The sequence below is a fragment of the Acartia tonsa genome, chromosome 13, assembly GCF_053477335.1.
Source record: "Acartia tonsa isolate MP-2025a chromosome 13, ASM5347733v1, whole genome shotgun sequence".
NCBI lineage: Eukaryota > Metazoa > Arthropoda > Copepoda > Calanoida > Acartiidae > Acartia > Acartia tonsa.
The window spans coordinates 17,400,607-17,426,037 of NC_137272.1; the positions used below are offsets into that span (position 1 = coordinate 17,400,607).

Below are 25,431 nucleotides of genomic sequence, written 5' to 3' on the forward strand. Positions count from 1 at the left end.
TATACATTTATATTATGATTATTCAGTTCTGACACTATACATGTTTATGTTCGTTTGTCCTACCGTTTCAGTGCTTCGCTTTTATGGATGTTGTCATCCTTGTTTTTTATATTTTAACAATATATTAGCGGGTAACCTACAAAGATATATAGAGGTGAATATTACAAAAATCTCGTAGTTTATATATGAAGGAAACTTAGACACAGAAACAGAAACAAGTTTTACAAGGTACATATATAATAATTTTATATAAATATAGTCAAAGAGCTGCTATGCATTATATAGTTAGATTAATCGTTTCAGAGATGCTTTAATTCAAAGTGCTTGTTGAGCACAGAACCCCTCCCTCAAGTTTTTTTTTACTATGCCAACTCCCGCTTGGCTACCCAGTACACATTATAACCTAAATGGTGAGTTTGTGCTTAAAAAAGTTTTTTTTTAAACAAAGGAGTTCAAAGAAAATATGCCAAAAATCGTGAAAAATAAATGAAATATTTGGTTTAGATCCAGTATCATACGAAGCAGCTAGTTAAAGAGTTCACCAACCGTCCCATAACGGTAATTTCGGCATGTCAACTAACACGTATTTTATGCAAGATTTGTTCAATATTTTTATGCCCCTTTTCAAATTAATAATGTTATTTCCAGTATGGCTTCCAAACCGATTAATATCCGCTGGATTAGAACTGATTCTAAGCTATACTGAATAGTCAATTATTGCATCGTATTGCAGACATTTTCTACGAATACTAAAAAGAAATAATAGTAATAAAAACGGTTTTGATAACCCGGGCCCCTCGGAGCTAACAAAACTTAAATTAGTCAACTGATTTTTCATTGTCCATCCGCGGAATTCTGTCTGTAATACAATGCGATAAATAACTATTACCATTTTTTAAAACAGTTTTCTTTATTCTGAGATGGTACATTTAACTATCTTAATAATTCTTTAACTTGACTATATGTCTGTTTTGTTTTACTGCATGTACCATCTTAGCAAGGACGTCCAAGCTTTTTGGGTTAGAGGGGGAGGGGGTACTTGGAGTGGGATTACTAACCCAAATTTCGGGTGTAAAATCATAGATGTCCAAGGGGGGGTAAAGGGGTGATTATCCCCCAAAGTGAATTTTACCCCCCTCCCCAAATAAAAAAAAGCTTCCCTCTATGATATAAAGATTAACCCCCCCCCCCCAAATGAAAAATTATTTTTGAGGGGGTTCACTTTCAACTTCGGAGTACCCTAAAATTGTATGAATGGACGTCCATGCATGTTATTGTTAACATCAAAACAAACCTCCCTATACAACACAAACAACAAAAATGTTAACCATAACTTAATCCCTTTTAGATATTATTTCCTACAAAAAAACTACTTTGAATTATTATTTTTATTCTCTCACCTTTTTTTTCGTTAAAATTAATACAATACATATAAACCAAATTCTAGAATAGATGCACTATTTTAAGACAGAGAGGGAGAGGACTTTGGTTTGTTTGTTACACCAGTCCACATTTTTTGTTATAAAAACGTTTTCTCATTCGTTTGCTGACCAACTATGGGGACTGTTGTATTTTGATTGGTTGATTCATTAAGTTAAGTGTCCAAACTTTTCAATCACTAATCTACAGAAGGAATAGTTTTGTGGTTCATCAATTTATCTGCCATTGTCTTATCCCTGCATATTTCTGAATATAAGATATTCCACAGAGCATGCTTCTCAAATAAAACTTGAATGTAACAAAGAAAAAACTTTGCATGGAAAAGTTTTTTTCTATTTCAAATAGAACAATTGCATCCAACTTTTTAAAACATATTTTTAACTCGCATGGACATTTGTAGGGTCAAGTGGAAAATACAATGGAAGGTTTTTTAGTAATCAAAAAGGCTGTTACGGCCAAATGGTTGGGATTTCCACAATTCTATGAGCGCCTATTAAAAATTGACGTCATACAATACAAATGACCAAAGATAGGTTAGTATGCATTGTATTAGACTATTGGTAAAATATATACTAGCCTATCATTGGTCATTTGTATAGTATGACGTCCTTTTTATTAGGCACTTTAAGCTGCTTCCAATTCTAGGACTTTATTTTGTTTTTGTGAGCTTTTTTGCATGTCTAGGCTACTTTAGATTATTTAGAACCAAACTGTGCGGATTTTTATTATAAGCTGTTTAATTGCTTACTTCAGAATTTAATTAAGGCCTTTTTTGTATTTTGGACGTGTTCCCTTTTATGTGTGTGTATTTAAAGTTTGTAGTTTAGTGTAATTTTCATTTTTCATTGTTTTTTTTTAACTTTTTAGAAAATCCCTTTTTGTATTTTTTATCTTAATTATTTTTTAGTTTAAGTATTAATTTATAAGAAGTCTAGGCTCACTAATAATGATTTTAGAGTTACTATTTGAAATTTGATGCAAAGTTTGATCTCAAAAGGACAATTATAATATGGAAAAGGAATCGATCAGCGGTATCTGTTAGTTAAATAGACAAGCATAAAACTGTTATTGAGAATAATCGATACTTTATACAGTTACCAAGCAGGGAGGGAGAAGGTCATTAGATTGTTTATTACACTAGTCCCCTAAGTTTTATAATAAAATTTTTTTATTTGTTGACTTTGGGGACTTTTATTGAATTTTGATTGGTTGGTTCAATAACCCTTATTTCACAGACAAGATATCCTTATAAAATCAACTAAACGTAAAAATTCATGAAGTCAAAGCTCTCTATCTTACAAAAAAGTGTCCAATCGTTTTAACCACTTATTCTAATCAACAGAAATTTTGTGAAACATCGTTAGGGATGTACATAGATTTAACGGCCATTGTTTTACCCCTTAGATTTCTGGCCTGTAACATCAATAGTACATAAATCATGATAAACTTTTCATTAAATTCCAATTGTCCAGCCACAAATTATAGACTGCTAATCAAATATTCTTAATTGCGACCAAATTGTTTGGGTAGCGCAAATATTTTACAATTTGTTTCAAATCAATTTTAAAAGCAAAGCTTTTCTATAACCAGGGTCTATACGTCCGTACCCACGTAACGATAAGATCTTTTCGTTACTTTAGGCATGTTGAAATTGATTTCAAACTTTGGATGATGATTTCTGTAACAGTTAAGCACGATTTAGAAAGCGTAGTAACTCTATATTCGTTACCAAAAAGTCCCAATTTCCATTTAAATAATTCTGATTTTTTAATTTTAGTAAAAAAACATTTTTGTACATATGTTATAATTATCTTAATTGTTCATCTAATTTTTTAGAACAATGTTTTCTAGGACAATAAGATACACTATTTTATGACATACATCTAAATGATCAAGAACCAAAAATGTAAGAATGTCGTCCTCACACAGAATTTTTCAACACGTTTTAATACAATTTTTTACTTTATATATACCTTAAAATTAAATTAAATTAATATAAAGTTCTGACACTCTTCAAGCAATAATGTGTATTGGTCCTACTGTCTCATTTTAGAGCTTTGATTTTTATTCTTGTTTTTTACTAAACTTTAAATTTGATTTATGATAATATAAATGAACGCAAAATACAAATTATGGTTTGTTCATATTAACCATTAGTAGAACTCATGAATTTTTTTTTTGAGGGGATGGATTCGAATCTCAACCCATATCGCGTGGTTGCTAAATAATTTATTACTACTGCTGATATTACAGTGTTTGACATTGAAAGGATACCCTTGAAGAATAGAGGGTAATGGCCTAGCCCAAAGAAGGTGCAAATAGTAACCTAAACCTAGAGAGAGAAAGAACAATGAACTGTTTATTACACTAATCCCAAAAGTTTTAAAATAACGTTTTCTTATTCGTTGGTTAACAACTTTGGGGACTTTCGTGAATTATGATTAGTTGATGTATTAAGTTGAGTGTTTAAATGTTTCAACCAATCCCTTAAATCTACAGAAGGGTTATTTTTTTGTATCATCATGGGGGATGTACATCAATTTGTTGGTCATTGTCTTATCCCTTTAGATCATTGCATAAACCTATAACTTCAATGGATGGTATCAAATATCCTTGTATTCATTAAATTTTAGTTTAATTTGTGTTGTTTTGACTTCAAAAAGTCGTTTGTTATATTTGTAATTCATTAATAAATAATTTGGTATTTATAAGTTCAAGGTAAATATGTTATACATTATATGTTTACAATAAGATTTTTATGTTATATATGTATTTTCAAAATGACTTTATTAAGTTAAACACTTTACTTGCGTAATTCGTAAATGAAGGACGGGCGGACGGACAAACTTTACAATCGCACAGTAACTGATGTTCTACCAACTGTTAACAATTTTCCGATGTTATATTTTTTATTCTAAAGTAGTACGTGTCATTTATTAAAGGATAAGAAAAATAAATTTCAGGGTTTAACAAACGTCAATTTAAAAAAAAAACTTTAGCTCTGTTGCAATTGTGACTTAGACAAAAATTGCGAATGTGCAAAAAAACCTGCTTGTAAGCTGCGTATAGTTCACTACGATATTAATATTCGAAGGGTCTAAGAAATAGCTAAAAACAATCCAAAGACTTGAATATAAAAAATAAATAGCCTAAAACCATCACTGGTTATATGTGAAGAAGAATAGAGAGCCCAGTTGGTTTAATGATTATTGAGATCTTAAGCTTCACACAAAAAACCTTACTACTTTATATAATAGGATATTAATTTGTCTTGCAGCTGCGGATGACAGGCCCTAAGTAAATTTATGGGTAGAACTCAACATAGTTATAAATTGGTATCTTTTTCTTTTTACAATATTTCAGTTTTTAGACACCATGGAAACTGTCCCAATTTTGTATAACTTTTGCGGAACATGTTCCAGTTACGTCATATTTTTCTTTCCCGAAAAAGGGAAGAGGGAAAGAAAAAAAGGGAAGGGGGGAAGAAAAAAGATATGGGAGAAAAGGGGGTTTTCCCCATCTCTTTTGAAGAGATTTTCTTCCCCCCTTTTCTTTTTCGGGGAAGAAAAATATGACGTAACTGGAACATGTTCCGCAAAAGTTATACAAAATTGGGACAGTTTCCATGGTGTCGTACAACAGTTTTTGTACAGGGGAAGAATCATAGCAACAATTTTGGTTCTAGTAAAATTCACGACAAAAATGTTATCCTAAAAATATATGAACTGTAAAGGATATGCTAGGGGCCAAACGGCTGAACAATCTGTAATGACCAAAACTCAAGTATACAGAACTATCTTGCAGCGCATATAAATATGCGAAAAGACTTTTTTACGCTCGTTTCCTTCAAATAGGCTTCTTCTGTTCAGTATTGATGTTTATTTTGAGATGATCGGTACCAGGAATATTTTACCGTAAACTGCACTAGATTCAAACTTTATTTAAACTCTGTTGATAAAAATAAACTATAATTATATATAATTTTTTATATGATACGCAATTACCACAAAAAACTTTTGCGTCGTTCTACTCAATCAAACAATTTTAATCTATCATACTTTTAGACGTTCAGGAACATAGACAAAAGTAAACGCGCTAGTTGCTTTTTATTTGGGTTTTGAAATACTTTTAGATGAAGCAGCTTGTAGTGCCTAATAAAAAATGATGTCATACATACAAGTAACCAATGATAGCCAGTATAGATTGTAATTGAGCTATGGTCAAATATATGCTGGCCTTTCATTGGTCATTTGTATTGTATGACGTCATTTAGCTGATTCCTTCAAGACAATTCTAATATCAAAGACTTGATGACGGTTACCATTCAAGTGTCTAGTTGAGCAAAATCACCAACCCTCCTTCACCTATTTTGATATTAAGAATAGGGGGGGGGGGGTGGCCGGGGGGGGGCAGGGAATCGTTTTTTCACGTTTTGTTTTAAAGTTTAGATGATTTAATCATTTCCTATATATGTTTCCTATATTGCACAGCTTTCTTGTTCATCAATATTTAAATTTTCAAATCGGTCATTATAAACCGTACAAACATGATAATTGAATCAGTAAAAAATTTCTGGGATTTAAAGGGATAAGACAATGGCCGATAAATTGATGTACATCACCAATGATGATACACAAAATTACCCATTCTGTAAATTACAGTATGTATTTGAAACGTTTGGACCCTCAACTTGATGAATCAACCAATCAAAATTTTAAAAAAAGTCCCCAAAGTTGTTAAGCCAACAAATAAGAAAACGTTAATATAAAACTTTGGAGACTAGTGAATAAACAGCCTATTGTCCACTCCATCAATGCCAAAATTTGCACAGTAATGACAATTTTATTTGAAAGAATAGTTTACTTAACTAATCTTACATTTATTGTCAATAAATCTCTAAATGTGACTATTCATTGAAAAGATTAAATTCTTGTAAAAAATTGAAGATCTGCCAATGAACAAATTTTGAATTATGACTGAAGTTAATAGTCGGAAATACAGGCAAACTTTATGTATAGAGTGGCTACTCTGTGATAATATATACATGATTTAAGCAGTCAAATCGGTCATGATAAATTGTACAGCAATTGTAATTAGTCTACAAGTCATGAAGCAATAATTAGCTCAGGGCATTTTGTTTTATGTAAGTTAAAATGTTGACAATGAACGGTATGTATTGGAGACCAGCATAAAATCTTGCTTTTTATTTTACGCTCCTAGTATATCTCTGTAAATTTTAGACGTACAGTTCGGATATACACTGACAGACATACCCAAGTTAGTTGAGTAGCTTCGCTACTAAAAATATATACATCAATTAAGCAGTCAAATCGGTCTTTATAAATGGTATGCTAATGTCGTATGGGTGAGTTGCACCTGGACTGAACAGTCAACTTGTCAACTCAAGGCCAGACTCTTGGTCCTTCACCTCATACCCGTGGTACAGTACATTACAGACAACCAATTCTCTGTGATGCACGACCTTTGTCTGAGAAGTCCTAACTGTGCATGGTAACGAGTTGCGCCTGTTTTGGGCCAAGGCATTCCCCCCACTCTAACTATTTACGTCGCGCATCTGACATAGTAGCAGTGGGAACCATTTATTATAAATGGTAGAACAAATGTTAATTAGACTTAGAGTTTAAATTATTTAAGCTTAGTGATTGATATATATTGAGGAAGCTATATGTCAGTGACAAGGTCTGCTATTTTCATGAGCATAGCAATAAATAAATGCGTATACTAAAGTAACAGGATGTCTGTTTGTCTGTGTGTTTGTACCGAATGATCTCGCTAACCGCTGAACCGATCGAGTTCTCCTTAACAGGGTAGGTTCTTATAGGTCCCTGGAAGGTTTATAACTATTTTTAGGGAGGGTACCACCACCCTCCCAAGAGAAATCACAATAAATCGAAATTTTTTTTCCTCGAATAGAGACTCCTACGTATCATTGCAAAGTATTGTAGCAATTTGATAGAGACTCCTTCGCAACATTGCAAGGTATCGTATTATTTTTTAAAACACCAAACATTTAAAGTGCCACTAGAGGCCTCTAGGGGCGTAGCCGCTAGTTGTAAATAAGGAACAGCAAACTGTAGAAAATACTATGTACTAAAGAAAAATGATATTTTTCAATATTAATTCAAACAACACTATTTCCATAATACAAAGTAGAACACTGTCTGACCGTCCATCAGTCTATCTGTCTAAATATCAAGATCTCGCTGAGCCTATTGGTTTCTACTCTTCAGGGAATACCGAACTCTTTCTTTCCTTCGATTGTTTTAAGTTATTTTCTTGGGGGTGAGCAACCCTACTCGCCCTTAAAAAGTACCCTTATAATTCTTTCCCTTACAAGTTTTTTAATACTTAGATAAACTTTTTAGATCAGCTAAAAAACAGACAAATAAGTCGACATTCATAGAAGTTTGGATACTAAATCATTGTGTTATTAATAATTAAAATATACACTGTTTTGTACTCAGTGCCTTTCAAGGACAATGTCAAGTTTTTCATACTGTAAAAATGCTTAATTTGTTTCTCTATAGAGTTAAGACTTTTAGACAAGGGTTGGACACATTTAGGAGGTTGACTGATGGATGATATCCCTTTATAATTGGGCCTTACTCAAGATTACGCTCCCACTACCCAACAATTTTCCTACAATCTTGCCTTGTTTGAAAACTAAAGATCTAAATATTTTTTTACTTCTTTGTTTTACAAAAAAGAGATATGCTAAAGTTTAAAGCCTCAGTCAGACATTGCAGCCACAGGAACTGTTCAAAGTTTCCTGGAAACCTGAAGGGTCAGTACCTGCTTTATCATACCTGGGTCCTAAAGATAGTTTTACTTTTTACCTGGATGACCCAGCAAGGTTTGTTGGTGTAAAGAGACTGGTGGTATTAAAAAAAATGTATTTCCTACTTACTATAATAGTCTTTAAACTATAGCCCTCTACCAATTTTTAAAGTTAATGCATTTTCTAATCAAGTTCAGATTACTGTAATTAACTTGAAGCTCTAATTTGAATTTAAATTACTAATATATATTAATTATTTCAAAGTCTGGCTTTTGTTATCATTATTTTAGATATTTGTATTCACATTTAATTAATTATTAAAGTGCATGTTTGCTAGACATTTTTATTTTATTTTAGTTCTTAAATTAAATGTTTTTGTGTTGTACATAAATTATTTCTTGGTTTATTAAATCAACACGTTTGATTAACAAATAGAAAAGATTATCCACTTAGTAATGCTCAATTAGAAAAGAGAAAAACATGTTTACCCAAAAGACTCTATTACACTTACACTTACCTCTTATTTTGTATAAAATCTTAGACAGGAGCAAATATTTGTAAAACACACATTGTTTGCACAATACCAACAAAGTTTAGAAGCTTGATTAATAGTTCATGCTAAGTTTGGGAGATTTTCAACAAAGCACAGATACTCCCTCTTTGTAAATAATAGAGAATAGGGGATAAGGGTTTGTTTACTGCGCATTTTTTAAAATTTCAGGTCAGGTTAGGTTAGGTTTTATTGGATACATAGGTACAAAGTTAGGCTTAGGAAGAGAAGAAACAATCCGTACAAAGTTGCAATTCAGCTTTTTATTTTACTTGTAGTTTTATTGATATATGTTTTTTACCAGGTTGAGATGACACAATGGGTGTCTTCACTGCATAATATGGGGATGGCACTCACCAGGAAAACCTTTGAAAAAATACTTCAGTGCCAGAATCATTTTTGCCAGGTAAATGTTAATTGATTGAGGGAGGGAGAAGGGCATGCATCTCCAAATTACACTGGTACCAAACGTTTTAGAAAAATATTACATTATTGGTTGGCTTAAAAAAACTTTTGGTTCTTCAAACTAATAGTGTCCAAACTCTAGATTCCATCTTTGTTTCGAAAATAAAAAGCTAAGAATATAATTTTCTAAGGGAATTTTTTTTGGGAGAATACTAAAAGCTTTCCCTGTATGTATAAGAAGTTACATCAAGAAAAGATCCTTTGCTAAAAATAAGTAGTCATTTTTTTATTTATGGATTATTTAACCTAAATTTACTGTTTTACCAAAATCATAGATAGTTGGCATTTGCTAAAATTACTCTTGTTAGAAATGTATCTCCTAACTATTATTAAATATATGTTCAGTGAATCAGTATGATGATTATAATTGGAACTTTCTACTCTATGTATCTCTTAATTATTATTAAATATATGTTCAGTATGATGATTATAATTAGGACTTGTCTCTGCTCTATGTATCTCTTAATTATTATTAAATATATGTTCAGTATGATGATTATAATTGGGACTGGTCTCTACTCTATGTATCTCTTAACTGCCTTAAAGAAAAACTACAGGTAAAAACAAGTGACTAGCATGATTACTTAAATCAAGTTGGTCCAAGTGAGGGGGGGGGGGGCATAAAGACGTGTTTACCCCCCATCAACAAAAAGCTTGGATATATTTGCTTAATTGTATTATCATTGGGATATCAAACAAAAGACACAACCCCCCACCCCCACAGCAATAAAATGTACCATGTTATAAGGAAATTTTTACATTTGAAGAGAATAATAAATGATAAAAAATATCTAATTGTTGAAGAGGTTGAGCCGGGTATCTTTACTCTTGCCGAGCCGGGCGATAAAACTGAGCCGGAGCTATATAGAACGTAAAAAACGATAAAAAAAATCATGTAAAAAATAATAATTTGAATAAAAACAATTCACAAATGGATGTAGTTGCCAATAAACTTTAAATTTCTCGCAAAAATCAGCAACTTTACTACATAAACAAAAAAGTTAGAAGAGGTATTTTGAAATCACCTAGTTTTTCTTGGTTTTCAAATTTTGTTGAGCTATACCGGCAAACGGAAGTAAGCAAAACTGCCTGCTCCAGGGGAAATGAAAACCAGGGTAGTAATGGGGGGATTCATACTGAGAATGATGCAATTAAGAAACTGGGAACCGTTTTTTGGGGGATTTTTTGTAACCGGGCGATAAAAGCCGGTTCTTCACTAATGGATTAATATATTTTATTTTCAAGTTTTTTTACTTTGAAATTACTAATTACTATGAATGTTATGCAGCATAAGTAGCAATAAAGTTAAAAAAAGAATGCTATAAAAAAACACCTTTTTTACAAGTATTGAAAGATTTAACCTATGACTTTTTAAATTTTTATATTTGTTGATTTTCATGTTTTTTAATAATACTTGTTTATTAAAGTATTTAAGTATTTGCTTATTTTAGAAAATATTCAAGGTAGGTTCCTGTTATACCTAGTAATTCGTACAAACTTTTAATATTTCAATAATTATTCTTAATATTTTAAGGTGATGATTGTAAAGGGGCCAAGAATATTTCACATAGGAGAATGGTAAGATTTAAAAAAATACATTTAAAAAAAAATAACCCTATTAGGACATCTCAAAAGTATATGGGAGAAAACTTAGGTTTAACTATAATAGTGACTGCGCACTTAGCAACCAGGGGCTTTGCATTTGAAGAAAAATAGAATATTCAAAACCAAGACTTGCATCTAAAAATATAATAGCCTAAAACTAGACCTAGACCTAGACTAGACCCATATGAAGATTTACTAAAACAGAGAACTAAATCGGTTCAAAAATTATCTTAATCTATAGGCAAAAAAACCCATACATCTTTATATAAGGGGAAGAAAAGTTTTGTGGATGAAACCTTAGGATTGGCTTTCTGTTGCCCCAGAAACAATATACAAAAATATGACTAAATTGGACAAGCAGTTAGCAAGATATTATGGAACAGAAACAGATAGAAAGGCATAATTTTACTTTTTTAGTGGAGTGCATCATAAAAAGAAAGATTGTTCCTCGAGTGCTGCAATCAATAAGGAATTCAACAAATAATAATATTTTTTTTTTTTTGGGGGGGGGGGCATATTGTAGCTTATAAATAAATTGAAACTAGTGTGTAGATGCACATCCAATTGTTAAGCAGAATATCTCTAGTAATATATATTTTTTGTATTCATGGACTTCCAACCTTTTTTCTTCTGGGAGGTGGGGGGTACCAAAAATCTCAAAGTGGGGGGGGGGGGGGGGAGATTCAAGTTTAGGGGGGAAAGTAATCACAAATTACTATTTTTTTCTCTTCTCATTTTTCCAACAAAGATTTACTTAATTTGTTTAAATAAAAGGCTTTTACTTATTTGTTGAAATTATCAGGTTAAGTTCATCATAGATTCAGTCAAGAAGTATTTCTTTCCAGATAGGTAAGTTATATATTTTAACTTTGGGGACTTTTAATGAATTTTAATTGTTTGATTCATTAAGTTGAGTGTCTAATATCTCAACCAATGATTGTAATTTACAGGAGAGTGAATTTTGTAGGTCATCATTCTGATTTACATCAATTTATCGGCTATTGTCTTATCCCTTTAGATCCCGGCTCTGTTATGCTTGTTTTCTTTTAATACGCCATTTGATTCTACTAGAAATTCTTAATCAAATCACGTAGTCACCTAAAAATTAGCAAAACTTTCTAACGTTGAAATCGGTTATAATCCAGCGGTGGTTAGTCAGACATAATATTAGAGGCAGTTTTCCGCAGATATTCAAATGAAAATTATAAGATCAGGACTAACAAAATTGATATTAATGTTATGCCTTCTCATTTTCATATTTGTAGAATAATAAATTGTAATACATGCTGAGTATGGCTGAGAACCGGTTCTAATTATGCAGATATAAATCGATTTCCAAGACATGCTAAAATATGAAGAAAAAAATACCTTTTCTAGTCTTAAATCATTTATTGTTTTCAATAATGTTTTAGTGTTCTAGTAGAAAATGAATTACAATGTTTAAAAATTGATATTTTTTTAGTTTACGAGTGGCAGTCCGGATGCCCCGCCGCAAGATCAAGCTAAAAAAGAGCAACGGGGGGTGGGGAGATCTTAGAGACCACCAACTTTGCCTTAATTTCAGCAGCCTACCCATACACAACGAAGATAATAAAAGATAGTAACACAATTTTTTTATTGTTTCAATTGGAAATTCGAGAAAAATTGTCTGTAATACAATGCTATATATAATTTTTAGCATACCTGAGAACCGGTTCTAATCCAGTGGACATTAATCGGTTTAGAGGCAATACTGGAAAAGATGTTAGTAAAGCAAAAAATGTGATAATAATAAAATAGTGAAGAAATAAAAACAGTTTAGAAAAAAATAGTTACGAAAAGTATTTTATATATCGATATAAAACTAAATAAAACTTAATAAATCTGCATTTTATTACAAAATATTTGTCAACTAAAAAAGCTATTTACCAAGAGAAATTTGCCATTAATTTGTACATAAATATGTTATTTTTGGCCCTAAGGCAGCTTTATATATTTTTCCTATGCTTTTAGATTTAATAAAAAAAGCTTTGAAATTTAACATATCTTAATCTGAGTGTTTTAAAAAATAAATATTAGCTATAATCATATGTAAGTATTTAATTTTGTTAAATTCAACCTTTAATTTATCTATTTAGTTATATAAAATGTTGACTTTATAGTTATATAATATATTTATGTAAAAGTTATTTTAAAAACATCTTTTTTTTTCACTATTTATAATCAAAAATAAGTTTGAATCTTGAAAGAAAACAAAGTAGCGGGTTGCGTTGTATTTTTACAGTATTTTCACTGTTGTGTCTATTCTCTAACCCTGCGGGGCAATCATTAATATTTACCAAACCTAACCTAAAATAACATATCAAAAGCTACTGTGAAATTACGACGAAACCTGCTACTTATTATTCTTTCCATGATCCATTATTTTTGACATGATCTTTTTATGCTGAATTGAATTAAAAAGCTTTCCCAAAACTGTTAAAGCTTTCCCACTCTAAGATTTATTTGTTCTTGTTTTAAATTAAATTGTTGCACTTGTTTTTTATTAGTTAGTTTGATGCACCACAAAGGGTGATCTCCCTCAAAGTATCTAGCGAGCACACAACCACCACTCCTATTTTTAAGATAAATTGAAAATAAGCGCAGGAGCAGCCTTCTTCTAATGCCTAACCCATTTGGTGTTTACTTACCCTGCGGGGCTACCCTCTACTCAGTATAGCCTAACCTAATATAAAGTAACACTAACACATGAAAAGCCCTCAATTTCTATTTATTTAAAGATAAGCGGGATTTTGGCTCTATGTTCGATCAGGCACTTTGAGTGAAACCCCCTAAAAAAAATAACAATAACTTGCCTGTATAATGTAATTTCATAATAAGGAGGATGTTATCTAAATATTTTTGCTGTACAATACTTTATTTTCTCAAGTCTCTTTACATTAGCTACTCTATAATTGAGGTATGTTCGTCCATCAATACATTACATTTGTCGTGTATGTTGATTAAAACAGAATTAATCATAACTTCTTCATATATTTACGAATCTGAACCATGCTTATAAATAATTAAACTTTTAAAAATATATTTTTTATTGATACAAAGAGAGGGGTAGGTAGAATCCGTAAAGGTGTGTGCTTTAAGGCTTGAAAATAGTAGTAGAACGATAATAATCACTAAATATGTATATTTCTTATTGAAAAGAACTATAGACAAAATTTTTAAAAATAAGTTAACATAAATTTTCATCGTTCTACTACTGGTTTTTACTTATAACACATAACCTTTACGGATTCTACCAAAAACCTACTCCTCTCTTTCGACTCATGAAAGCCCAGTAATATTATTTTTTTTATAATTATTGCTGCGCCAATTATGAACATAATTGGTTTGATATTTTAAAAAACATTCCATCTTCCTTATCTATTAAAATGATAATATTTCTATTATGCATTTCATATTAATAATAGTTATTGATCGCATCGTGTTATAGACAACTATCTGCGGATAGTGAAATGAAAGATTATTAGTTAAATTTCAGTTTTGTTAGCCGCTTAAGGCCGAATCAAACAAAACTGGTGTTGATTTAATTCAGTCGTAAAAAATGTCTATAGTACAATACGATACATAATTTCTCAGTATGCCTCAAAACCGTTTCTAATCCAGTGGATATTAATTGGGTTTGTAGTCATGCTGGAAACATGCTTGCTATTTGAGTGATAAAATAAGCAATGGACACAATGAAAAAAAGTAAAACAAACTAATTTTGTGAAAACAAATTTTATCAGAATTTTTAAGGAATTTGTATTTGAAAATGTATTGCTTGGAAAAGTGGGAGGGGGGGGGGGTAGGGTGAAATACAATTACATTGGACAATGGAAAATGAATTAATCTTTCTCCCAATGTTTTAATAACTTTTTCTACACCCCTATGATTGTAAATATATCCGTAGGTGAAGAAGTTCGCTCAAAAAATCAGAATATGACGTCATAAAAATGAGGGATTAATCATCTCTTTTTAGGGGTTTTCTTTCTCCTTTCCTCATCTCTCATTTTTATGACGTCAGAAAATTTTTTTGAGCAACTTTCTTCACTCACATATAATATCCAATAATTCATGGCTCCTAATTAAAAAATAATGTTAATTAATGCATTCTTGACATAAGGAAAGCATTTGATTGTTGAACATTAATGATATATTTTTAAAAAATTAACAATGGATTAAGAAAATGTGGATTTTGTTACAGAGGATTTTTTGGCGTCATTTTAGGTTGCTAATTTAGTCCTCAGATATTGTCAGTACATTCCTCTATGGTCAGGGTATGGGATGGAGATCAGTCATAAGAAAAGAGGGGCAATATCGTTATATCAGCCTGATTGGAGATATAGTTTATTAAAGTATGCGAAAATCTCTCACAATAACCAAGTATTGTATATCCATTCCCATATAAACGACCCCTTAAATAGTGGATGTAAATATTCATTTATTTCCCCGGTATGATCATTTTTATCCCTGGTATCATTTTTAGAAGATTTTAAATTTTTTTTGGAACATTTTAGAATTTTTATTAATTACTAAAAGAAAGAAAAATGATACCAGAGTAATAAATGATGACCTATCGGTCCATCATTTATTCCCTTGGGTAAAAAATATTTATTCCTAAACAAAAAACTGGATAGAAATACCCCATTCATTTAACACATCCATTTGCAGTAAACAAACACCTCAAAAGTAAAAAAAAGTAAAAGTTTAATTTTTTTGTTATATTGGCTGTCTTATAATCTGATTGCGAGATATCTACAATTCCAGTTCTCCCTCCATTGAAAAAAAAAATTAATACAGATTCCTTTATACAGTAATGAGGTAGAGAACAATGGAAGCTAAAATAATCAATATACAAGCAAAATTGGGAGGAAGATTAAATTATCGTCCATTGTATAATCCCAGATTTGAAAGTGGCATTAAAATGAAACTGTGATAAAATTAAACAACAATGTTTTGGAATATGTCAAATATATATTCATATTCTTTAATAGTTTTCATATATATATTTTTTTGTCTAACCTATTTTGTTTAGTAGTAAGATTTTTTTGTGTGTAGCCTAAGATATTGATAACTACTAGATAAAAGCTGAGATAGTTTTAGGCTATTTTCTGCCCAACTTATACCTTTTGAATACGGAGCCCAAAAATACTAGTTGCGTAGTCACTAGTTTTATATAAAAAAAAATTGTCATGTTTTTTTGTCTGATGCTTAAGATTTCAATAACTACAGAACCGATTAAGATTTTCAATTTTTTTAGAAGTTTTAGTTTATTTTTGGACAAGTGTGTTTAATAAGATCTTGTAAACTGCTGGACTTCAGAGTTCAGAAAGCTAAGAATTGTTCCTGTGTATGTTATAGGTTACCAATACCTAATTCAAAAATTCCTTCTCCCCATTTTTTACTAATTTATTAAAAGTTTACACAACAAATTTGATTTCTCTAAAATGACGCGGTGGATATTATACGCTAAAAAAAGATAATTTTAATAATAAATAATCACGAAACCTCAATTTGAAAAATCACGAAACTTTAGGATACAAAATATATATATAAATAAATTTCGGCGAGCTTCGCGCGACATTTTACCCCCCCCCCCCAAAGTACGAATTAACCCCCCCCCCAAAAAAAAAAAGCTTGGACGTCTATGCATCATATGGTTGTATTACAGATAGAATATCTTATAGATTATATCGGATCATTGAAAGAAAACTATTTTCGCAGTAGCTTTTTATATGTTATTTTAGGTTAGGTAAATGTTAATGATTGCCCCGCAGGGTTAGAGACCCCCACAGGGGGCTAGGAATAGAGGAAGAGCTACTATGAAAATAACGACGAAACACGATACTTTGTTTTCTTTCCATAATCCCAGAAATCTATTTCTTATTAACAGAGAAAAATAAGTTTGTAAATGGACAGACAGACAAACGGACGATTTGTATTAATAAGAATCTTAAACGATTACTAAACAATTCCAACCTTTCTGAGTTTTAACGATTAAGATAAGAATTTGTGATATTGCAAAATTAAAATATTAAATTGCTTAAGGATTATATACATACAGGATAAAAAGCTTCAAACCACGTACTTGAATTTTCCAGTATCGCTTCGAAACCGATTAATATCTGTTGGATTAGAACCGGATATCATGCCATACTGAAAAATTATGTATAGCATGGTATTATATCCAGTTTTGTACGAATATAATAATGTACAAAGATAAGATTTTTTCCCTAGAACCTAATACAAACAACACTCAATTTTATTTTAAGGTACCCCAACCCCTCACCAGAATGCAGTTTCTGCATATTTTCTAACTTTTAAAAACTATACACCTTGATACAGAGCTGGATCTTTAAATCATTTCAATGGTGATCTAAACCACCCCGCGCGAAATTTCAGCCAATCACAGCGGCGCATTTTTAAAATGCTCCGCTGTGATTGGCTGAAATTTCGCGCGGGGTGGTTTAGATCACCATTGAAATGATTTAAAGATCAAGCTCAGGTAAACTCTGCAGGCTGTCAATGAACGCCCAAGGACTGAACTATCCTTCGTTTAGCCTAATTCTTAAAAGTTTTAGATAAATAAGTAGTATGTATATTAACTTCTGAAGGAATAAGACAAAGGGCGCTGATTTGATATACTACCCCAATGATGATACAAAACTTACTCATATTTAGATTAAAATTATTAGTTAAAAATTTTTAAGAATACTAGTTTCCAATTCATTAGTATTTAATGAAAATTCCCAAAATTTTTAGCCAACGAATAAGATTACGTGGATATACAAATTTTGTTACCAGTGTAATTTACAGTCCTATGACCATTTCCTACCTTATATTATATGACTTTGTTAATTATATATACTTGTTTTAATTAGTAGGATGTCATTTTGTTTCTAGTCTGGGGAATAAATAGCTTAAAACCTGGATATAAATATCATGGCATCTTTCTAAAAAAATCAAGACTTATTAAAGATTTGCTTTGGGTTCAAACAGCCGTAACAGAGTTATCAAACGACAAAGAAAAATCCGCTAACTATATTTTTTTAAGGAATGAACTCGAACGTTTCAGGTGAAAATTAACCTTTGCGGCTTCTTAGTTACCTCTCTCTCTCTCTCTCCCTCTTTTCTCTCTCTCTCTCTCTCTCTCTCTCTCTCTCTCTCTCTCTCTCTCTCTCTCTCTCTCTCTCTCTTTCTTTCTCTCTCTCCCTTTTTTCTCTTTCTCTCTCTCTCTCTCTCTCTCTCTCTCTCTCTCTCTCTCTCTCTCTCTCTCTCTCTCTCTCTCTTTTTCTCTCTCCCTCCCTCCCCAAAAATGGCATTCCTTGGACCTAAGAAGCTTCACTGTAAAGCAGACCCATATTAATTCAGCTGTTATTGAGATCCTTTGTTACAGATAAAAAAAAATCTAACTACTTATATAAAAAAAATTCTTCCAATGATTTACCTATTCCCCTCTCTTGCTCACATCCTCGCGTTCTTTTTGTATCTTTTTCTGTATGCTGAAAAGCACTCAAAACAAATACTTCCTTTATCTTTTTTTTCTTTCATTCTCCTTTCCCTTTTTTTTATACCTTATATATCCTTACCCTTTTAAAGATAAAAAAATCCTTTTTCAATGTCGCTTTTGCTTTCTCTTTCTCTCCCTCCCCCTCCTCCCCATCTCGCTCTCCCTTTCTTCCCCTACCTGTTTATTTCCCTAATATAAGTTGACCGAGAAAGCTAAGTCACACATTGCAGCTCATTTTAAATATACAAAATAAAATTATAAATCAGAGGAGTTTCTTTTTTATTACTTCAAGAAAGGAGGCGACATTAAACTGTAAATTTTGCTGGTTTATACACATTCTCTTGAGTATTGTCTTAAAAACCTTGAGATCTTGGGAAACAAACTTTTTCCCCAATTATTTTGATCTCCAGAAGGGGTGATCTTGTATACTAATGTAAATGAGAGTTGTACTGTACATTATTTTATGTCCATTGTCTTATCCCTTAGAATCCCTTGATACTTTTAGAGCATGTTAACGTTCAAGCAGAACATGCTTTTTAACTATCAATCTATGAATAAATTTAAATACAAATGTTGACCAATTTAAATTTACAGGTAGCCTAGCGAAGTGTGGAAAAACAGCAGTGAATAACATCAGTTCCTGAAGTCTTTTTATACTATTATATAACATCATAATTTTAGACTTAAATATTTGTAAGTAAGCTGTGACTACGACTATTTGACGTCTTTAGACATTCTGTCAGGTGTGAGTAGCTGTGCTGACCTCAGAGTCCAGTTTTCACTGTCAACACACACACATAGACATACACACCTACACACACTCACACACATTCTTGAAATGAAAGTGATAGTGAATATTCTTAGTTTTAACTAGTTATAAAATTCAATTATGATAATTAAAGTGATTATAAACAAGGGTGACAAACTCTAATAGTAGCGCAGTGCACAGAAAAATATCTAAAGTTATTAACAAACGGACGGACAAAGTATGTTAAAGAAAAGGTAATTATCAATCATATAATTTATATAGCATCCTTAAAAATTGCACAAAAATTTAATTTTCTTCATAGCTTTTTGGACTGGCATTATGACATGGATATTTTAACCTTTTGAGAAATTTTAAGAATTATATAATCCTTCTTAAAATAAACAAAACTTCATTGCAACATATATGTGTGAATTTTATCTCCTAGAAGGGACAAATTATGTAAAAATATAAATAAACTTTATAACTAAATCTAATTGATGATCCGATAATTTTAATAAACAAAACAATGTTTTATGCGTTAGTTTTTACGCTCAACTGTCTTTGCAGTTGAGTTAAAAACCTGCGGCTGCTGAATTGAATTTAGATGCTGTAAGTATTGGTGCAAAAAATGGGGACGAATTTCAAATTGATTTGACGGGGCTGATTTTTTTACGTCACAAGTGAAGGGAAACAAAGGGAAGGGGGAAAGAAACCCCCTAGAAAAGAGATGGGGTTTTCCCTTCACTTGTGACGTAAAAAACCAGCCCCGTCAAATCAATTTAAAATTCGTCCCCATTTTTTGCGATAATACTTACAGCATCTTGAATTTATCAAGCCTTACCGGTTAAATAGAGGCTTTTAACAGCTTTTAAGCCTAACGGACAGACCGACGTACATTATAATAGTAGCCGAAAAAAAACAATATGGCGTTGATGACGGTATGGCGGACGAACATGCAAAGTGAATTATAGAGTAGCTTCGCTACTATTATCTTATAAGGAGGTTTTACTACACACCCTGGAAGTAAGAGTTTACAATACCCATCCTTGATTGAATTTTTTTCTTCAAAATATCATTCAATGTCTTAGACTATTCTTGCCTGCATAGGAGAAAGCTATAAAAAGTTCATTGAAATAAATAGTCAGAGTTATACAACCTTAAGATTGTGATATTAAGCTTTAAATTCTTTTTTAATTTGGTTTACAGCTAATAATATTAATAAAATTTTTAAATGTTTAATGAATGTAAATTTGGGATGTTACGTCGAACGCTTCTTTAAAGTCAAAACTACACAAATAACGCAATTTTTGCACAGTTTTTCCCACCAAAATATTAACAAATTTTTAGGATTTTTTTCAATTTCAAAAATTTTGGTCGACCCCCCTCCCTCAAAAAAAATTACTTTAAAAAATCTAAATAAAAAATATAGGTTTTGGGATTTAACTCCTCCCTCCTCAAATACCCCTAGAGGCCTCTACGGGCGTAGCTGCTAGTTTATACATAAAGTAGCAATGATTTTCTTTGTCTGAACCGTAAGATTAGATAACTAAAGAACTGATTTTATCCCTTTAAAGATAGTTACCCTAGATGCTACTTTTGAATTTTTTAGTTTTACGTTTTATTTAAAATTTGGATAGTCTAAACATTTGTAAACTATGTAAATAATTTACCTTTCAATATAGCAAGGTATACAAAGATAGGGCAATGGACATTAAATTGGGCAGATTATTCTTTAATATAAATTGGTAAGGTTATTTGTCTGAATCTAAAGATATTAGAATATGCTGGTCCAAATTAGTTGAAGTTTTCAGGGAAGCTGTATAAACGCCTTAGGATGGTTGAAGCTATTTTCAATCATCGTTTTGGGGTCCCAAAAGGAGGATCTGCATATTGATATCTTTTACAAAGAGAAAAATTTAAAGGAAGTTTTAGATATTTTTACAAAGTTTCACTTAGTTTTTTTTTGTTTTCATTGGTTTTGAAAATGAAAAAAATCTTCTAAATATAAAAACAAAATCTTCTAATCATCCCCCCCCCACCTCCTATTTTTCTGAAAGATGCAATGTATCTCTACAAATAATGTGATCAGATATTGTGATTAATTAAATATCAAAATGTAGCTTTTAAAATAGACTTTTTATACATTATTTACTGATTTGTTTTTTTTTTCCTATACAGGAAGATTGCGAATAAAAACCTTAGTTTTGGAAATATATGTTGGCCTGTACAAAGATGTAAGTTTGATAAAGTAGCATTTGGTTGAAACCGATCAATAGCTTTTAAAATTTTTCCCCTAGAGGTTTTTGTCGCACTTGTACGTTTGTCATTGTACCCCAATGAACAAATTTTATTTTATAAAATCTGTGAATATCATTCTTCTTTCATTGTTAGAAGTAAAATGTTTAGATGGCGGGGTCAGCAGCTTTTATGGCTGCTAATTCTAGCAGCTCAACATGTAGCGGTAAGCATAATAGCTATTTATTGCATCATATTATGGACAGTTTTCCGCGGTTATAAAAATGTACAATTATAAGATAAAATTTAACACTTGGATACCGGACACGGGTTTTCATCTAATAATTTCATATTCTTAGAAACTGAATATAATAAGATGCTATACATGATTTTTCAGTATGGCCGAGAACCGGTTCTAATCTACCGGATATTAATTGGTTTCCAGCGACACTGGAAAAACATTTACTTTCAGAACATAAGCAATAAGCATGCGGATACAGGGGGGGGGTGACAATACCCACCTCTAAATTGAATGCTTAACTTCTCCATTCTTCGCCGCCAAAAGAAACATAGATTACTAGCGGCTACGCCTCTAGAGGCCTCTAGGGGAACTTGAGGAGGGGGGAGTCGAATTTGATAACCCAATGTCTTATTTTAGATCTTTAAAGAAAAAGTAAAAAAATATTTTGGGGGTGGAAATTTTTTTGGGGGGGAGAGGTGCCCCCCCCCCCCATAATATGGATACAATGGCAAATGCATGCTATGTTTAATATTGTTATCTTATTTTATTTTTTCTTATTACAAACGGCCGGCTGCATGCATCAACAAGCAGCTTTTCTTAAATTCCTAGAGCTATTTGTCCAGCCATCAAAGAGACTTTACTGATTTTACTAGACCCATTTTATTTAGAGTGTAGATATAACTATACTTTCCCTGAAATAGCTTAAAACCATCCTACGGGATATTAAAGGCTTAGACAAAAATTTGCCCAGTGGCTAGGGAGTTTGTTGAAACACTGACAAACATCCTACTTCTATAAAAGAAAATAAATAGGCTCATCAGCGCTTTCACACAATGTGCCTAAAACATTAGTTTTTACCAATTCCTAACCTTGCGAACCTATGCTGGCGGTGTCTAACAATTTCAATAGTAAAGGGGAAGAATGGGTTATTAGGGCTCAACAAAGTACTTTGTGTGAAATAGCGGGATAATGTGATTTGATAATTTATTTTAGGGAAAGTTTGATTCAATCAGCAATGCTAAAGTGGATGTATTAATTCAAGAAGAACAGGACTTTTTTGTCATCTCATGTAAGTTTTTATTTTGATAAGTATTTTTGTCTTGTGGCTTCATCTTAAATCATAGCGCAAATAAAACAGAAGAACTATTAGATAAAGGTTCTATCAATTAGTACCGGTTTTACCAATATTTACTTGAGGTCATAAAATAAACTTTTGAAATAAATAATTTTTAAAGCTTATTGTATAGGTCATGTTGAGTAAAGGTTAGAAGAGCCTTGTTGTGGTAGTAGTCCGTAAGGATGGGGCTTTAAGGCTTTTAGAAACATGTAAATAATGGTGTGTGGGGGGGGGGGGGGGGCAGGTTCGGTAGTTAAGAAATAGGTTAACCATATTGGGAAAGTTTATAACTATTTGGACTTGGGTAATCTTAATCGTCTTAAGAAAAAATTATCCTTCACAAATTACAAAAAAAAATCATTTTTACACATCGAACACAGTAACAGTGTCTGACTAATTATGACGTAACAAAAAAAATAGCCAATGAGAGGCCACTATAAATTTTACCATTGGTCAATAACGGCCTCTCATTGGCTAATTTTTTTTGTTACGTCATAATCAGTCAGACACTATTACTGTGTTCTTACACATCCAGAATTTGAAGTTTTGTGGTGAGGGGTATTTACCCCTCATTTCAAATGCACCTAGAGGCCTCAAGGGGGAGTAACTGATAGTATAATAAAAACTATCTGCTTCAAATATTAATCAAAATATTGTTTTGTAGACACGCAGAACTGCAAAACCTGTGACAGGTTTATGGAACTTGTACAGGAAAATCTACAACTTCTGGATCCAGGTAAACAAAATTCTTATAGAGCCTGTGTGTATATTTGTCTGTCTGTCCGTCCTTCTGTCCGTCCGTCTGTCTGGTTGTCTGATTGTAGACACTTAAATTGCAAAACCCGTGGCAGGTTTGTATCCTAAGGATAAGGTTTCATAAACAAGGTTGACGACATCCATAACGAAGCGCTAAAATCATATTTAAGTTGGCCCTATAACATTGTTACTTTGTTATCATAGGAATATTTATTCCAAAAATCTGATGGATGGGATAATTTTACCATATGAAAAGTTGTTGACAAAGAGCTTTTTTATAACAAAAGTCGGTCGTCCGTACGTCTGTCCGCCGTACTTAAAGAATAGCTCTTATTGTTAATTTTAGTCACGTAATAATAGTCAGATGAATTGCAAACTTGGCATGGTGATTTAGAAATGGATATTCTTCTTATTCTACAAGTGTTAATGTTTTTTTTTCTTTTACCGTATGATTTTAAAACTTAGCTTTTATGAATGTTGTCATCCTTGTTATTATAACATTTTAACATTTAAGGCTACAAGATCTACAAGACAAATGACAAGAAGTTGCAAAAATCTTTGAACATTAGAAATTTTCCTGCTCTGACTAAATTTCAGTAAGTTATAATTATTTTATCATATGATAGCAGCTTAAAGGCCTCTACTCTCCCCTTCCCCCCCCTCCCTTTAACTTTTAGTTAAGGAATTACTTAAAATACGATTTCTATTGTGTGACACCCTCCCCAAAAATAGTTATAAAAATTCTCAGGTATATACTAGTTGTGTCCAAACTTTTCAATCAATAATTTTAATGTACAGCAGGGGTAATTTTGTTTATCATTATAGGGGCTGTATTGCAAGTTGTCATTCATTTTCCCTTGAAATGCTTACAATTTTAGGCAAGGTAAGCCAGTGAACTATGCCGACAGTCTTGAAGATGCTATTGCTATTGTTGACTTTATCCAAGAAGATACTGCTGTAGGAGATTCAGAGAATAAGGTTAGTGTATATAATTATATAAAAACAAAGCTGCTCTAAAGCTTGGATAGTCTAGGATAGTCTTGAGGATGCTATTGCCATTGTTGACTTTTTCCAAGAAGATACTGCAGTAGGAGATTCTGAGGATAAGGTGAGTGTTTATAATTACATAGAAACAAAGCTACTCTATAGCTAGGATGGTCTAAGATAGTCTTGAGGATGCTATTGATATTGATGACTTTATCCAAGATGATACTGCTGTAGGAGATTCTGAGGATAAGGTTAGTGTATATGGTTGCATAGAAACAAGACTGCTCTAAAGCTAGGATGGTCTAGGATAGCCTTGAGGATGCTATTGCCATTGTTGACTTTATCCAAGAAGATACTGCTGTAGGAGATTCAGAGGATAAGGTTAGTTTATATAATTATATAAAAACAAAGCTACTCTAAAGCTAGGATGGTCTAGGATAGTCTTGAGGATGCTATTGCTTTTGTTGACTTTATCCAGGAAGATACTGCTGTAGGAGATTCTGAGGATAAGGTTAGTGTATATGATTACATAAGAATAAAGATGATCTATAGTTAGGATGGTCTAGGATAGTCTTGAGAATGTTATTGCTATTGTTGACTTTATCCAAGAAGATACTTCTGTAGGAGATTCAGAGGGTAAGGTGAGTGTATATAATTACATAGAAACAAAGCTGCTCTAAAGCTAGGATGGTCTAGGATAGTCTTAAAGATACTATTACCATTGTTGACTTTATCCAAGAAGATACTGCTGTAGGAGATTCTGAGGATAAGGTTAGTGCATCCTTATATAAAGTAATAAGATGTCTGCCTGTCTGATTGTCAGTCTGGACCGATAGTCTTGAGGATGCTATTGCTAGCTATTGTTGACTTTATCCAAGAAGATACTGCAGTAGGAGATTCAGAGGATAAGGTGAGTGTTTATAATTACATAGGAACAAAGCTGCTCTAAAGCTAGAATGG

General features: G+C 31.9%; 2 protein-coding genes and 1 long non-coding RNA gene across 4 annotated transcripts in view; all 3 read left to right on the forward strand.

Annotated features, from left to right (window-relative positions):
• Mgat2 (alpha-1,6-mannosyl-glycoprotein 2-beta-N-acetylglucosaminyltransferase) overlaps positions 1-11,343 on the forward strand; it is a 68,899-nt gene extending 57,556 nt beyond the window's left edge. The window contains exons 17-21 of the mRNA XM_080180912.1: positions 505-558; positions 9,094-9,195; positions 9,743-9,811; positions 10,789-10,832; positions 11,277-11,343. Coding sequence (XP_080037038.1) covers positions 505-558; positions 9,094-9,195; positions 9,743-9,811; positions 10,789-10,832; positions 11,277-11,343 — 336 coding nt within the window. The remainder of the gene's footprint in view (positions 1-504; positions 559-9,093; positions 9,196-9,742; positions 9,812-10,788; positions 10,833-11,276) is intronic.
• A 235-nt stretch (positions 11,344-11,578) lies between these two features.
• LOC145303903 (uncharacterized) lies at positions 11,579-15,868 on the forward strand. The gene is made up of 2 exons (XR_013873859.1): positions 11,579-11,708; positions 12,322-15,868. It is a non-coding gene; the product is annotated as an uncharacterized LOC145303903 (long non-coding RNA).
• Positions 15,869-21,503: 5,635 nt separating this feature from the next.
• LOC145334858 (uncharacterized) overlaps positions 21,504-25,431 on the forward strand; it is a 42,294-nt gene continuing 38,366 nt past the window's right edge. For both annotated transcript variants that reach the window (XM_080180466.1, XM_080180465.1), the window contains exons 1-5: positions 21,504-21,596; positions 22,605-22,680; positions 23,393-23,464; positions 23,999-24,080; positions 24,363-24,462. In XM_080180466.1, the coding sequence (XP_080036592.1) occupies positions 21,534-21,596; positions 22,605-22,680; positions 23,393-23,464; positions 23,999-24,080; positions 24,363-24,462 (393 nt within the window). In that variant the 5' untranslated portion in view covers positions 21,504-21,533. The remainder of the gene's footprint in view (positions 21,597-22,604; positions 22,681-23,392; positions 23,465-23,998; positions 24,081-24,362; positions 24,463-25,431) is intronic.